The sequence below is a fragment of the Lissotriton helveticus genome (assembly GCF_964261635.1).
Source record: "Lissotriton helveticus chromosome 1_1 unlocalized genomic scaffold, aLisHel1.1 SUPER_1_unloc_11, whole genome shotgun sequence".
NCBI lineage: Eukaryota > Metazoa > Chordata > Amphibia > Caudata > Salamandridae > Lissotriton > Lissotriton helveticus.
The window spans coordinates 714,637-732,253 of NW_027611650.1; the positions used below are offsets into that span (position 1 = coordinate 714,637).

The following is a 17,617-nucleotide window of genomic DNA, read 5'->3' on the forward strand; positions in this document are numbered from 1 at the left end:
CTTTTACAAAGCAAAAACTTTTACAACGCATACCTTTACAACGCAAGATTTTACAACGCATATACCTTTACAACGCATACCATTACAACGTAAGTATTGGTAAGTATATAATAATTTTTTTTATTTAAATTTATTAAAAATATTGTAATATAATTTAATTGTATTTAATTTTATTTAATTAATTTAATTTAAATCTAATTTTATTTCATTTATAAAAAATACCCCTGTACCCCAAAAACCCAAAACTGACCCTGAACCCTAAAAATACCCCTTTACCCAAAAACTGAAAACTGACCCTGAACCCTAAAAATACCCCTTTACCCCCAAAACTGACCCTGAACCCTAAAAATAACCCTTTACCCCAAAAACTCAAAACTGACCCTGAACCCTAAAAATACCCCTTTACCCCAAAACCCCAAAACTGACCCTGAACCCTAAAAATACCCCTTTACCCAAAAACTGAAAACTGACCCTGAACCCTAAAAATACCCCTTTACCAAAAAACTGAAAACTGACCCTGAACCCTAAAAATACCCCTTTACCCAAAAACTGAAAACTGACCCTGAACCCTAAAAATACCCCTTTACCCAAAAACCCAAACATATAACATTTTAAAAATAATTATATACTTACCAATACTTACGTTGTAATGGTATGCGTTGTAAAGGTATCTGCGTTGTAAAAACATGCGTTGTAAAGGTATGCGTTGTAAAAGTTTTTGCGTTGTAAAAGTTTCGTTGTAATGGTAGTGCGTTGTAAAAATTGCGTGGTAAATGTTGTATACCTTGCCAAACATGCTATTCTGGTCAGGCAGGCTTTAATATAGCCTTATGGCCTGCGGACGAAGGCCTGCGTCTCAGGACTATAACGGGTTCAGGGCATTTAACAACAGGTATATCCCAAGGCAGAAGGGCTATAAGGCTATTAGAACATTCCACCCACTAAGGGTAGAATGTTCTAAATTAAAAATTGAAAACAGGAAGACAAACATTGGAATGTTGGAGCTACAGACCTATACCAGCCATTACAAGCCCGGAGCTGCTTCAATTGAGCTCCCGACATACCAATGTTCTAATAACGGGTACAAGTACCCACAGTGAGTTTATTTGAAGTAGAGTTCCGTCCCTTTTGACACATACTCCTAGCTAGGATATAAACGACAAAACATGTTAGTGATGGCCCACTGGAGAGCAGCTTACTGCCGCTCATTATTTTCAGCTTAAAACGAAGCACCGTTATCAGCATAATGCTTCTTTTGACCAGAGCCTAGCGCCCCACCTGGGATCTTCTCAGGCCCCCCTGGGAGGGACCGCCCCCAGTTTGAGGCCCCCTGCCCTAGACATACATTTCAAGCAGTCTCAGATCCTAAAAAAAAAATATCACATAAGAGCTGACAGAATGTGAGTGAATGAATCAATCAAGATTTATTTAGGAAATAAATAATATTTCACAACATTAATACAGCAATAGTACAGAAGAACAAGTAAACAACTGAAATGCATGTGAACATCAAACTAATCAATTCATAAACACTGGTAGGAAACAAGGAACTGGTGGATCAAATGGATAAGATACATCCTACATCTAAAACTGATTACACGTTTGATTAAACATTCAAAAATACACAAACTGACTAAAAGGATTCCAAGGTTGATCACGCCACTAGTTAAATCAAACCTGCAGAAATATGTTTCCAGCAACATCCTCCAACTTATGGGTGATAGGAATTTTTAGGCTAATTAAGTCACTTTTTGACCTAAAACTCCATAGTTTGTTTGTGTCATACTGTTGACCAATTACTACAGAACGTCCAGATCATCTGAGGTTAGGAGGAAAGTTAGAGTCTCACAGTAGCATTCTTAATTTTTTTTCATTTTTAGGGCTTTATTACAGTGAAAATGTATCTCAATACATAACTGTTAGCAAATTGCTACTTTGTTATAATTTTATCCGTCCCCTCTGAGTCAGCAACTAGGTGTTTCAGAAATTGATGACCTCCTTGTTAAGTACACTGCAGTGAAAACTAGGGACAGCTTTCTTGTTCATCAACCAAACTACCTTTTAAATTAGTTTCAGCATCCCCAGTGCCTTCCGCTTAGATTGAGAAGCCAGTTCTCGGTGAACACCCACCATGTCATACAGGACAGGTAGCCAAGTCAAGAGGAAGTCATCTTTTTTTACTTGAATATCATTAGTTCCATACCAAAAGTGCCATGGTGGACGAAACTCTTGCGCTGTATATGTGCTATGCCCTTTCTAGCATTTAACAGTAACTAAAGGTTTCATTTCCAAGTTGTAAAAGTGACCTCGTCCTAGTCTACCAGATAATGACCTACTATGCTAGGCTGTATCTCAAACCATCTTTATAGGCATATCAGCTAGCACCTGTTTTAAAGAGAACCAGGGGAAGAAAAAGGTTTACGCACTCAAAAGAACCAAATACCATCATTTTCATATCACAATTCTTTGTGTCAAATGTTTTGGTTCTCTAAAATTTCCAAATGATTCGACCTCACTCTATTAATTATATTCAAATGTATGAATATTTAGATATGGTGCTTTAGAAGTACTGGTGTGAATATGTGCACAAAATGAAGACATTTTAACACAATTCCATACACAAATTTGAGCTGGATAAACTGGGTGATAACAGCGATTCTTGTGCCAATCATCTACACTCGAGCTCGTTAGGTAACAAAGACAATCATCAGTACAGACTACTTAATAATAATAAGGGAGTTTTATAAAGCGCCCGGTTACGCTCATATGGCGTGTCCCCGCGCTAAGACAGAAAAAAACTCATGCAAGCAGGCCACAGAGTCAACTCGAGTTACCGTGTGTAGAGATGTGTTTTTAGCTTCTTCCTGAAGCCGGCTTCAGACGATTCTAGGCGAAGGTCCAGAGGTAAGGCGTTCCAACCTTTCGCCACCAAGTAGCGAAAGGATCTGCCTCCCATGCGAGCCTTTCTTGTCCTAGGGACCTTTAACAGGCCACCATGGGAGGAGCGCAGAGCTCGCATAGGTTCGTATCTAGAAACCAGACTCTGGAGTGGTGCTGGCGCCCTCCCATTAAGGATTCGATGGCAGGTGCAGAGGGCCTTAAACTCGACCCTGCTCTTCACTGGAAACCAGTGAAGAGTCTGAAGGGCTGCTTTGGAGGCCGATCTTTTAGGGAACTTCAGAATGAGGCGAGCTGCCGCATTCTGCAGTACCTGGAGACGATTTAATACCTTACTGGTTGCTCCTAGGTACAGTAGGTTGCCGTAGTCCAGGCGCGATGTGACGAGGGCATGCACCAGCGTCCTACGGGCAGACATGGGAAGGAGATCTAAGACATTCCGAAGACTTTTTAGGACGCTGAAGCAGACACCCACCACACGGCCTATCTGAGGTCCAAAGGACAAATCAGCATCAAGCCAAACTCCAAGATTCTTGGCTTCCCGACAGGGGGTTGGAGCCTCGCCTAGGCAAGCGGGCTACCACGCCGACGACCACACACTTATCCCTATCTTGGCTCAGTGCAGGAGGGCTTTTAGTTGCATTATAGTCAATTATACATTTAAAGTTAAGCTTCCGTAGGACAATGGAATTATTATTCCCCAGAGGAACCCACAGAATTCTCATTTACAAGTTACAAACGACAACAGCTCAAGCAGGTGCTGCTCAGTAACACCAGCAGAGGGCTCCATAGATTGCTTTTGCTCAAACTTTAGCACTGTATGTTCTTACAGGGGCTTTAAGGAACAGCCCTCCTTCCATACTATGAAAAAAGCTTGAAACACTCGGTTAGTCCTGGACACAGGAAGACTGACATTCTGGATATGATTGTGGCATAAAACTGTCGACAAAAAAGCCAACCCTTAAATGACCATAGTTTTATAACTGTTCACTCTTTCGATGTGCTCACAGATTTCTGAGAAACTCTTTGTACTCGGCTCCCTTATTCCACCTCCATTACAGATACCCTTGTTCCAGATGTAACACAATCTAACACCCAGTATATAAAGTTGCACTCAATAAGAACCTTAAAATAAGTCTCTTTGGAATATGATAAATGTATGATTACATCCCTCTTGTAGCACAATACATACAAGTACTGAACAATTTATGGCATTTTTATGAACTATTAACAAGGGGAGTGCAAAAACACAGACACATTTTTAACTTTCCCAAGAATTGAAACATTGGATGGACAAAAATGACAGAATTAAAAGAAGTGAAGCCCAGGTCTTCGTATCACAAGTAGCACTTCTCTCCATCAACACAGGAGAGCTAGTCCCAACTCAAAGAAACCTTGTCAGCCATGTGAACACCGAAAGCAGAGCCATTCAGAGAGCAGTCACACTGACGAGACAAGACCCCCTTCTAATGCCACCTCTGTCAGACTACCTGCTGACAGCACAAATTATCTTGAGTTTAGGGGAGCAATCTCATTTTTTTGTAAATCAGCAGTCAAATGACAAAATACAAATAATTTTTTTATTCTATTACATATCACAACACATGCCTTTTTTAACATGTACAATCTAGTGATTATTGTGTACATTTTATAGCATTGTGATTGGTTATAGCTATATATTATTATAGTGCAATCAACCTTTATTTTTCATTTCTTTTGAAGAACAATCATTTAAAAAAAAAAAAGAAACGGCTCCATTAGCCATGTAGAAACTGTCGTCCAAGAAGGCAAAATGGTGATTTTGCCTGGCTATCAAACAGTGTGAGGCTCTGTGACTTTTGTTAGAGCCCTTTCTGTTCAGCAGAAAAGTCTTATGCTCAGCCTGACTATCACACAACATGATATTTATAAACAATTCCTCACTCTCCTGAAGAGAAGCCGCGTGCTCACCCTGGCTATCACACAGTATAGGGGTCGAAGACTTCCATTAATAATCTGCATCTGCTGAACAGAAACTGTGTGCTCGGCCTGGCTATCGCACAGCTGAGACTGTGACCTTCATTATTGATCCTGCACTCTTCTAAAGTGTGCTCGGCCTGGCTATCACACAGCTGCAGCTCTCTGACCTTCATTATTGATCCTGCATTCTTCTGAAGTGAAGTATTCGGCCTGGCTATCACACAGCTGCAGCTCTGTTACCTTCATTATTGATCCTGCACTCAACTGAAGCCTTGTGCTCGGCTTGGCTATCACACAGCTGCACCTCTGTGACCTTCATTGTTGATCCTGCATTGTTCTGAAGTGAAGTATTCGGCCTGGCTATCACTCAGCTGCAGCTCTGTGACCTTCATTATTGATCGTGCACTCTTCTGAAGTGTGCTTGGCCTGGCTATCACTCAGCTGCAGCTCTGTGACCGTCATTATTGATCCTGCACTCTTCTAAAGTGAGCTCGGCTTGGCTATCACACAGCTGCAGCACTGTGACCTTCATTATTGATCCTGCTCTCTTCTGAAGTGTGCTCGGCCTGGCTATCTCACAGCTGCAGCTCTGTGGCCTTCATTATTGATCCTGCACTCTTCTGAAGTGTGCTCGGCCTGGCTATCACACAGCTGCAGCTTTGTGAGCATCATTATTGACCCTGCACTCTTCTGAAGTGAAGCCTTGTGCTCGGCCTGACTAACACATCAGCAGCAACTTTGTCGCCTTCATTATTGATCCTGCACTCTTCTGAAGTGTGCTCGGCCTGGCTATCATACAGCTGCAGCTCTGCGACCTTCAATATTGATCCTGCACTCTTCTGAATTGAAGCCTTGTGCTCGGCCTGGCTATCTCACAGCTGCAGCTGTGTAAATTGTAAATAAAATTGTAAATTGATACTTGTATAGCCGACTACTCACCCGCAAGGGTCTCAAGGCGCTTGTACGAATACCGCTGTGGTACCCATCCTGGCTTTCCCTGTGAGGTGTCCACTCCTGGGCACCCCCAAGGTGGAGGCCAGGCATCCTTAGCGTTGTGGAGGCCGTTGTGGAGATTAAGCAAGCTATTGCCCAGAGTTGCAGAGTGGGACTCCATGATTGGAGTAGGCACCGAGGCCAGATTTATCAGGTCCGTGGAATTTTTGAGCCCAAGACCCGCCGAGGCGGGGAATTGAACCCTGGTACCGGGCTAGACCTCTGCATCAGGGTCTGCCGCTCTAACCATTGAGCCACACTTCTCCACAATGGCTGTGTGACCTTCATTATTTATTCTGCACTATTCTGAAGAGAGGCTGATGTCTTTGTAGCTTTGAAAGTTGACAAAAGATCTTCACACATTCACTGCAATGACATGGCTTTTCTCGTGAGTATTCGCTGATCAATACTTAATGTTGACGATTCACTAAAACTGCTTCTACATTCAAGGCAATTATATGGGTTTTCCATAGTGTGTGTTCTCTGACGCTGTTTTAGGTGTGATAATCAATGTAACCTCTTTAAACATTCACTGCAATTATATGGTTTTTCTCCTGTATGTGTTCTCTGATTGTGATTTTGGTCTGATAATCGACTAAAGCTCCTCAGACATTCACCGCACCTGAATGGTTGTTCCCTTGTGTGTTCGCTGATGAATCCTTAATGTTGAAGATTCACTAAAACTACTTTCACATTCACTGAACTTGAATGATTTTTCCCGTGTGTGTTCTCTGGTGCCGTTTTAGTCCTGCTAAATGTATAAAGCTCTTTCCACATTCATTGCAATTGAATGGTTGTTCCCCTGTGTGTGTTCGCAGATGTTTCCTTAAAGTTGATGAATCACTAAAACTACTTCCACATTGACTGCACTGGAATGGTTTTTCCCCAGTGTGTGTTCTCTGATGCTGTTTTAGGTGTGATAATCGATTAAACCTCTTCACACATTCACTGCAATGATATGGTTTTTCTCCTGTGTGTGTTCTCAGATGGTATCTTAGGTCTGATAATCGACTAAAACTCTTCAGACATTCACTGCACTTGAATGGCTTTTCTCCTGTGTGTATTCGATGATGATTCTTTAATGTTGAAGAGTAATTAAAACAACTTCCACATTCACTGCAATGGTATGGCTTTTCCCCTGTGTGTATTCGCTGATGAATCCTTAATGTTGAAGAGTCACTAAAACTATTTCCACATTCACTGCACTTGAATGGTTTTACCCTTGTGTGTGTTCTCTGATGCTGTTTTAGGTTTGATAAATATATAAAGCCCCTCCCACATTCATTGCACTTGAGCGGTTTTTCCCCTATGTGTGTTCTCTGATGCTTTTTTAGGTGTGTTAATCGACTAAACCTCTTCATACAATCACTGCAATTATATGGTTTTTCTCCAGTGTGTGTTCTCTGATGGTGTTTTAGACCTGATAATCGAATAAAGCTCTTCGGACATTCACTGCACTTGAATGGTTTTTCTCCCGTGTGTGTTCGCTGATGATTCCGTAATGTTGACAAATCACTAAAACTACTTCCACATTCACTGCAATTATATGGTTTTTCGCCAGTGTGTGTTCCCTGATGCCGTTTTAGGTGTGCTGATTGACTAAAGCTCTTCACACATTCACTGCATTTATATGGCTTTTCCCCTGTGTGTGTTCGTTGATGACTCCGGAGTTTTGAGGATTCGCTAAAACTACTTTCACATTCACTGCAATGGTATGGTTTTTCCCCTGTGTGTGTTTGCTGATGTATCTGGAGACCTGATACCTGGCTAAATCTCTTCTCACATTCAGTGCAATGATATGGTTTTTCCCCTGTGTGTGTTCGTTGATGTCTTTGTAAGCCTGATAACCGAATAAAGCTCTTTACACATTCAGTGCATTTGAATAGTTTTTTCCCTGTGTGTGTTTGCTGATGGGGTTTTAATATTGATGACAAACTAAAGCTCTCACTGCATGTGTCTGAGACTTCTCTCTTGGTTAGTGTCTCTGGGTCTGGTATATACTTGTTTACATTCATTGACTGTACATCCTGAAGGGCCAACATGACTGATAAAGCCCTTGTGTTATTCTTGCATTCCCTATAGGTGTCGTATTTTGCAAGTTTGCTTTCTGATTAAAGAATTACGTGCAATGGTCACCAACTACTTCCCAACCTCATAATGTGTGTAAGGCTTCTTCGTTGGAGATTGGGTCTTTTGGTTGGATAATGGTTCTGCAAGCTTGCGGGTAAAGATCCAACGTCCTTCTGGTCAGTGCACACTGGGACAGTGCTCTGTATTTCAGACAGCAGAACCCCTATTTCTTTTAATCTTCAATTGTCTGACTCCATTCCGTTGCCTGTTATTATTTTAGGAAGCAGAGCACTGCTGTGACCACCTCATACCAATCTCATGATCAAAGCTGGTACCGGACATGTTTACATAAGAGGAGGTTCATCAGTGTTGTCTTAATTTTCTAGAGATAATTTCTTCGTTTTGAGGCACGGAGGTGCACAGCTGAGACTCCTAGAATCACTGAATTTCCTTATTCTTCCTTCCAGGATCTGTCAATTTATGTCCAGGTTCGGCTGTCTCTGACGGCACTTAAGTTTTCCTGAATACTGGAACTCAATATCTCGGACTTTGTTTTTGCAGATTTACAGTGTTATCTTCATTATTTTGAAGCATTTTGTACAATCAAAGATAGTTTTCTGTCGGATGTAAAGAGATTTAAAATTACTTTAAGGGAAACATAACGGAATGTGCATATACAATTTTCAATTGATTGTGTAAACACCTCTTCATTACCATTTTTGAAACTTATGAAGGCATATTTAACTATAAACAGAAATTTACATATAAGTTGCTTTGAATATGCGACATCTTAATTATTTCAGCAAAGGTGTTCATAAGTAACTTAGTAAAAAAAAGAGTACTCGCATAGCACTCATACACTAGTTACAGCTTTAGCTAGATGCACATGGTGAAGCTTTTGTTAAAACAAGAACAGCACTTTGAGTAAGAGATGGATCAGGAAGATTTGAGACAGAAGGGTGGACATCAGAATGTTGTGCGATAAATCAAATATTACTGTTCGCAGAGGTGCCTGGCTTCATCCACTACACACACAATATGTAGTAGAGCAGCAGTTTGATGTCTGTATTTACTTTGTGGTTTTTCTTCTCTCACATATTTTAACGTTTGTCAGTATTACCCACTGAGGTGGATGTTCCCCGGCTGGACTAGAAGATTGAGATGGGCTGCTCTGTTGTTTAGTTGTCCCACCTCCAACTTTAGAGCTTGAGATAACACACTACCCTGGCGGCCTATTAGTTGACAGCTGTGCTGCATCAGCGAAGCAAGAGCACAGATGGTGCTCCAAAGCCAAGCCTGTTAGCACCCTTTCACCCCTGGACCATGCACAGCACCCGAAACACTCTCTTAAAAAAATCTCTTAAGTCAAACTGCTCTGTCCATATACCCTACACCTCTGCTGCCCTCCATACAAGGTAGGACCTGTTCGTAAATGTATTCACCTGCACCTCACATGCATAGACCTGCTTTCAACATTCCTTTTCCAGCACAAAAACTGCGAACAACATTTTCCAACCACGTAATTCCCATGACTTTTCATGGATCCCTCCTCCTACTCATGCTTTTCATCATCACCTGTACAAACCACCGTGGCCACATTTAATGGAACAATACTGAGGTGCGCTCATTCTTTCCACAAGATGGAGAATGCACCAGAACAGGGCACGCTGCACAGAAAACAAAGATAAAGTGCCTTCTGCTACTCTCACACATGCCCGGCAATGACACAGCCCCTGCACAGCTTTTGCTAAGGCCCACATGCTTAGCATTGCTTTTCAAATACCCACAAAATGCCATAGGCACAGCTCAACAATGTAAAATAAAAATAATTCACAGTGTGAAACCCACCAGTAAATGATACAAAGCGTGCTGCATGCCACAAGGGTCTTTACGATCTCAGCTGCTTCATACAGGAGCAAAGTTTGCTGTCACCAAAGTGCTCTTCCTTTGAAAAAGGTGCTATGCACGTGGTATTTGTACAGCACAAACCTAACCAAAAAGCAGCTGAGCTCCCTATCGGTCCAAGGCAGGGACAGAGTCAACGAGTGATAGGTGAGGCAGTTGGATAGTAGATTGTTACTGCATTGTGGCCGAAGAGCCTGAAACTAGCAACCTGTGTGCTAATTCCACATCAGCTTCTCCTCTATGACAGGTAAAGCAGGTGCAGTCCCAGATCAGACAGAAATAAAACATTTATAGCTCAGTAGCACTGATGCGATAAAGAACTGGGTAGAAGGACGCTGGCTTCCAATAACACAGCACTGAGCACCCCACCTCAGCCAATCTTTAACGATTCTTTGAAGAACAGAGTAACAGGAAGGTGTATTAAATGCTGATCATCAACTTTTCACCAGTGGCACACAGGGGACTGCATTGGCTAGATGAACGCTGTGCTCCCTCAACCACTCAAGTCATGCATACAGGCGCTACAACATGTTAGCGAAGTGTCCTGGAACCCTCAATTCCAATTCACATGCGCACACACACACAAGACTTACACCGTAGTGTTTTTTTTCAATGAAGGATGTCGTCGAGGATGCAAGAGGAGCAGGAAGGAGAGCAGCCAAGAAGGGGAGGCAGCAGAAATACAGGTAAGTGCCTTCTTTATATATTTGTGAGGCATTTTGAAGTGGGGAGGGAGTGGCTTACTCCGCTCTGCCATGGAGGCAGAGTTTTTGCCTACTCCGCGTTCACCGGACCCCTGGATATTGACATCCGACGCAGTACAGCTCGTACACCGTTCCTCGTCGTCCTCAACAGCACCTGGTCCACGCAGCTACAGAGACAAGGGCATCACCAACTCTTCTGCAACAGCCGACATTGGTGGGCACTTGACTCCCATGCCCTGGGTCAACCCTAAGTAACCTAGACTTTTTCCCCTCTGCTTACAGGTATTTTTCTTCTTGTATCCACTCTTGGATTCCAACAGACTCTCCAGCTTCTTCGCAAGCAGAATCTAGTTGAAGAAGATTTCTGGCGACACTTCGTACCTATGCACATGGGTGCCCTGGGACAGGTAATCTGGATTCCTGGGTATCCAGGGGTGGGGTGACTCTCGACCCGTCCATCTTCCTCAGGGTGTCTTCCAAGTCTTCTGGGAAGGGTCACCTTTCCTAAAAACTATACCTGCGCCTTCGTCCATTGACTAACCTTAAGCACACGGTCATGAATTCATTTAGTACACTGCCTGCATGGGGATCCAGGGTCCTTACCATGGGTGATTCTTTGGTCTCCCAGCACTACTAAGTCTTCTGTGTCAACCCCGACTTTGGTTGATAGTCGCACTCCACTACCTTTGTATATGGTTTGGTCTCCCCCCTGGGAGCCCACTGTATTTTTGTGCTACTTACCTGTCATATTATCAAACTATTTTGTGCATTGTAATTATGTTTCTGGGTAGGAGATATTGCATTGAGTTAGTGAATGTCTGTAATAAATAACAATTTTAAATGACTACACTGTGTGGGTCTTTTTCACTAAACCTGCACTTCCAGATTAGATACTGCTGAAACAAGCTGCTTTACACTCCTCCTAGACTAAGCATGAAGGCTGCTTTCCACAGCTACCACGTATAGAGCTTTCTAAGGTTGTCTAAACCACTAAAAACACCATATGGGTTGTCTGGATTGGCTCAGGGTGCTACACTTGATTAGGTGTGCACCATATACCAAGCCAGCCTCTCACAGGGGGAACTGGGATATGCATATCCTTAGCATAGAAGCCTAGAACGATATTCGATCACCATGAAGAAACTATGTCCGGGACCCCATGAATGCAGAATGTATGTACAATTGTACCCAAGTATGATGTATATCCTCCTGTTCATGTGATCTCTGTTCCCCTGTCAACGGTGGGGCCGGGAGCCATGCCGGCAGATGGCATGGATTAGACATCATGTTGATCTACCCTTATGTGCTCCATGCACACTCTCCCTTATGCCTACTTCCTTATAATTTACAGTTTTATTGACGCACTGTCTGCAATTAGGATTGGCATGTTTTATAGTCCTCACCGTCCTCCTCACCTTGTGCTCATCCTTTACCTTAGCCCCCTCGCTGCCAGGCCTTTTGTCCCCCTGTGCTACTCCCTTTTTTGGCTATTTGGGCTAGTTTGCACTTAGGCACCCATACCTTTTTGTCCACATTAGGTATCAACGCCAAATTAACGTCCTTTTCTTCCAACATCCGGAGGATTCTAAAGGTACCCAGCGTTTGTGGATTCCCCTGGAGGGTACCGAGAAATTAGGCAAAATACAGCAACATTTTATTTTTATTTTAAATGGGAAAAAAGTGCTGCAGAAGACAGCGTCTTATTTTTTCCCTGCAAATGGTATCAACGAAGGGTCTGTAGTGCCAAAATCACAATCTTCCCAGATTTCCAGGAACAGGCAACTTTTGTCAGAAAACAACATTTTCTCTACAGTTTTGGCATTTTACAGGGAAATAGTCTATTTTCCTATTTTTGGTGCTTTCAACCTACTTCCAGTTAGTGGTAGAACTGGGTGTAAAATCAATAATGGATCCCGGAAAGCTTTTCTGAAAAAAAGACATAATGCTGAATTGAGCAAGGGGTCGATTGTGTACATCTTCAAGGTTTTCCTATAGAACGTAACAGTTGAAATAACAAAATATTGAATTTGAGTTCAAAACAACAGCCATTTGTGCCTACATTTTCACCTGTAACTTCTTCTAACTATGCTAGATTTTTTACAGCAATATACTGTTATATTCACAGGACCCTTCTGGTTGCGGGGATATATCGGGCTTGTAGGTTCACCAAGAACCCGAGATACCCAGAGCCAATAACTGAGCTGCACCTTGCAATGGTTTTTGATTGTGTACAGGGTATACAGCAATTCATTTGGTAAAATATAAAGAGTGAATAATAGGTATCATAGAAACGTAGGTATTTCTCATATTGGGAACAAGATAATGAGTTTAGAAGCAGTGGTTATTTGCATATCTCTGAATGTGTGCGTAGCAATACCAGCATGTGAATTAGGGGGCATTTTTCAAAATGTCTTCTTTTTTACCCACTGTGTTACATTTGGAAGGCAGAAATGCATAGACAAACAGCTGCTAATAACACTTGTTCTACTATTCTGGGTTCCCCTAAGTCTACAGATAAAAACGGTACCTCACTTATGTGAGTAGGCCTAGTGCCCGTGACAGGAAATTGGTCAAGATGCAACATGGACATTTTTTGAAAACTTGATACCCAGGGAAATCCAGGATGGGGTGACTTGTGTGGCTCTCGCCAGGTTCTGTTACCCAGAGTTCCTTGCAAACCTTAAACTTTGTAAAACAAAAACATTTTCCTCACATTTCTGTGATGGAAAGTTCTCGAATCTGTGGGGAGCCACAAAATTCCAACCACCCAGCATTCCGTAAGTGTCTTGATAAAATTAGTACCCCACCTATGTGGGTAGGTTTAGTGCCCGCAACAGTAAACGGCTCTAAAAGCAACATGGTCACATAATGTTTTGCAAGGAAAACTGACCCTTTTTTCACTATGTGCCTACCTTTGGATTTTGGACCCTAGCTCAGCCAGCACATAGGGAAACATAGCAACAGGAAATTGCCCAACTAGACACCTGGGAGAGTTCAGGGAGGTGTGGCTCGCGTGGATCTCCCAATGTTTTCTGACCCAGAATCGTCTACAAACCTCAAATTTGGCTAATAAAAATTATATTTTCCTCACATTTCTGTTTGGGATGACCATGACGGCACACATTTCCTACCACCCAGCGTTCCCTTTAAAAAATAAAAATGATACCATGTTTGTTTGTCCAATGCAGAATCGCCTAAAACATTAAAAAATATATGTTTTTGGCCTTTCCCAGTCACAGACCCTTGGCCACCCACACAAGTGAGGTATCATTTTTATTGGGAGACCGAGGGGAATGCTGGGTGGTAGGAAATTTGTGCGGGCATGGTGAACCCACACAGAACTGTCAGAAAAATGAAATTCTTTAACAAAATTTGAGATTTGCAGGGGATTCTGGGTAAGACAATGTTGGGGGGCCCATGCAAGCCACACACCCTTGGACTCCTTGGCTGTCAAGTTTTCAGAAATGTCTACGTTTGGTAGGTTTCCCTAGATGACCGCTAAGCCAGGGAGAAAAAACGCAGGTGCCCACCTTGCAAAATAAGGTCATTTTGTGACAGATAATTTTGTTGTCTCCACAATACGTTTTGGGCCCTCCCTGACGCAGGCCCTTGGCCCTCCCACACAAGTGAGGTAGCATTTATAATCGGTAGAGCTGGTAGAACTCTGGGTGTTAAGAAATGTGTGTGGGCTTGGTGATCCCATAACTTTCTCACACAGAAATGTGAGGAAAATGTGATAGATTGGGAGCACCTGCGTTTTTGGTCCCAGTTCGCAGGCCATCAAGGGAAAAATACTAAACATAGACATTTCTGAAAACAAGACACCCGGAAGAGTCCAGGGATAAGAGGCTTGCATGGATCTCCCAAAGTTTTCTTATCCAGAATCCCCTGCAAAGCACAAATTTAGCTAAAAGGTCAAATTTTCCTCACATTTCTGTGAGCCAAGGTTGTGAGATCACTGCGCCGGCACAATTTCCCACCACCCAGTGTTTCCCTCAGTCTCCTGATAAAAATGTTGGGAAACGCATGCCTTACATTACATGCCTTTACAACGCGGTTGTTACAATGACTGCGTTGTTACAATGCGAACCATTACTGTAGTGTAGTTCCTATCTTCCCAATATTCTCTGCGCATTGGAATAATACCTACAGCAGTAAAGGCCTAGGCCAGACGTTAACTAGGTCTACTACTGTCGATACTAGACTTAAAGTTTTGGGTTTGCCAGCGTAGCTCAGAGTTCGCTAGAAACTTTCTCGAAGTTAAGTCCTCCAAGGAGGACTTAACTTCCCTGATTAGACAAGAAGGGATTTAGTTTCTGACAACCATAGAACATGACAACTTTGCTCTCCCCTAATCAAGAGTCAATCTCAAGAGTCGTGTGAACAAAAGGCAATTTATTTTACTCAGTCAGTACGTGCATTCTTAGTCTCATCAGAATGTAGAGAAAAGGAAGAGACGGGCGTGTTCAATAAAAAGGTGTTATTTATTGATCAGTCTCTTTTCTCGTACAAGAGAAATGGATCGATATTATTGCAATACTTATAGTTAAGTAAAGTGCATACATTAAAAGCAATAGTATAAAGTAATACTGTAAAAACATTGATATGGTTTCTAAGCCATATGATGTTTTAAAATGAATAAAATATATTACATACACATATACATTTGACTAAACGTACTCAACTGGTGTTTCTAGATACGCCTACCCCGTGTACCTGACCTAAGTCTAATACGTGGGCGGGAATAGAAAGTTACAGTTTAAGTTAAGTTTGTTTTTGCCAAGTGAATAACTAAAGAATTCTCTGTGAGGGGTTATTCAGTTCTGTACCTGGAAGTTAGGATGAATGAGGGGTGGTATCTCTCTCTCTGGTCTCGATATTCCAGGCGGCCTGCGAGGGCTGCCCAGAAACGCCGGTGCTGGATTCTCGGCAGGAGAAAGCAGCGTGTCTCTCAGCGCGTCAGGAAGGCGGGGCTGCTGCCAGCGGGGTCTGCTCTGCTCTCGGCTTCGGCAAGTATGGCTGCTCCGTCTCGTCACCACGCGTGTGTTTGCATATGGCAAAATCGGTAATATTTATACCTTTAAGGTGCCGAGATTGACGTAAGGATGGACATAGATACGTCAATAAAGATGTCATACGACTTGCTCGTTAGCACATTCTTTTACTAAAGTTCTCCGTGAAATCAAAACAATGGCCGCAGGGTTTTGCCCAGGTTGTCATAGGTTTGATTTGTTATGAGAACTCCGTATGCCTTATCAGGGGCTGGAGGAATATCGCTTGTCTAATTAGATCGCAAGCGTTATGACCTAATCAGATAACACGTTCCTGTGCCGTAGTGTGACTGCGTCAGATAACGGTATCTGCATCATGGGGAATTTCTGCCTCATGGGCTGACTGCTAGTTAACTTGTTGGTTTGTTTAACTAGAATAGGGTCAGGAATAGGGGGATCGATTCAGAACCGATAGGAATACATGACACCCACTCCACGATAACTATGGACATATTTACTAATCTAGGCATAGTATAACATAGTACAACATACTATAGAGTAGTGTGTATACCTTACCACCCCAAAATACATAAATGCATTTTGAAATTTTCAAATATACTGAAAAGAATTGCAGACATATATATATGGTTTGCACTCAAGCTGTAGAATAATGCCAAAGTAATCGCATTTGTATACATTATTGCTTATTTGGTATATGAGAATTACACATGAAATGGTTTCTTACAGAAAAAAGTTTCGAGACCATTCCATCACAGAATAAAATATCTTTATGAACATGCCAGCGGGCAGCTAATGTCTATAAGCTATCTAAAATCTAGAAACCTTAGTTCTCTAAGAATAGTTCTTACTTTAAGCAGAAGATAGTGTCCCGAAAAATATGCAAAAATATTTGGGGCTGCTGGAAAAACTGCTGTCCGTGAACTGGAGCGAAAATGTTCATGTGACTTTATTTCTAAAGTTGAAGGCCGAATTCAGGGAACGCCGTGTGCGAGCTTGCTCAAAAGTCTCTATTTCTGTTCGGGTGAGAACATCATATCATTTAGGCTTTCGAAAAAACTGTCAACAGCTTCCTGGGAGAGTTCCACTAACTCGGAAATAGGTGTAATCATGCATTCATGCGCATGATTGTCTCCATTGACATTCTGATTTGTATTACTGACAGAAGGTCGTACCTGTTCGATGCTGCTTTCATCTTGAACTTCACTACCCATCAATCGTAGTGGTGAAGCTTCCACGAATGCCGTCATCAGGATTGGTAGCCTTTGAGGGCAGCACAAAGCATGAACCTTGATCGGGCTCAACAATGTTTCTGCATCCATCGGCGCATCCGATTGTAGCGTCAGACAGGTGTCTAACACGCATTCTTCTCCGCATAGCAGACACCTCAATACAGGTAAAACACATCTTTGCCACATTGGTCGAAATGATAGAAACCAAGTCATGTTCAGGTCTCTAAGCCGGGAGAGTCCCAGGATTTTTGATATCCGGTCCCGGTATCCAATGGCTAGGATTGTTTCTTCCCTTGTCGCAAGAGTTTTGTCTGTGACATGGGTTGCCATAACGAAAAATAAGGACTAAGAATAGGATTCCTGCAATTAGTCCCAAGATCAGGGGAAGTCCGCCAAAAATCGAATGGACGAAATCTGGAAAAATACCCAGTATGGCTTTGAATGGTGTTAATGCCATCGGAAATACTGTCTTAAATACATTTGAGACCCCAGTGGTATCAGAAATATTTAAGATTTCATTTAGGATTTCCGCGAAATGTACGGGGGAATTAGTTGATAATAATGTATGTATCTCTTCAGTCGTCCTTGCGACTTGAGGATCATACGTTTCTTTTGATGACGAGAGCCTGGTAGGCGTCTGAAGAAGGACTGTTTTCATTCTGCTTAAAGTATCTATTCGAATAGAAGTAATTTTCAAATCGGGCCATGCCCTTGCCTCCCTGTCTGGGAAGGAGCTGGGGAACAATGAGCGTCCACAGCACTTGACCTTCGCAGTCGTAGTAACTAGATAAGGAGTCCCGGGCATAAGACTACAACATCTGCGGTCTACAATAAGAATGTAACTCCC

General features: G+C 42.4%; 1 protein-coding gene across 1 annotated transcript in view; it reads right to left on the bottom strand.

The window, feature by feature from the left end:
* The window catches only part of LOC144805466 (uncharacterized), a 44,805-nt gene extending 36,913 nt beyond the window's left edge, over positions 1–7,892 (bottom strand). The window contains exon 1 of the mRNA XM_078672014.1: positions 6,695–7,892. Coding sequence (XP_078528140.1) covers positions 6,695–7,892 — 1,198 coding nt within the window. The remainder of the gene's footprint in view (positions 1–6,694) is intronic.
* Between the last annotated feature and the right edge of the window lie 9,725 nt (positions 7,893–17,617).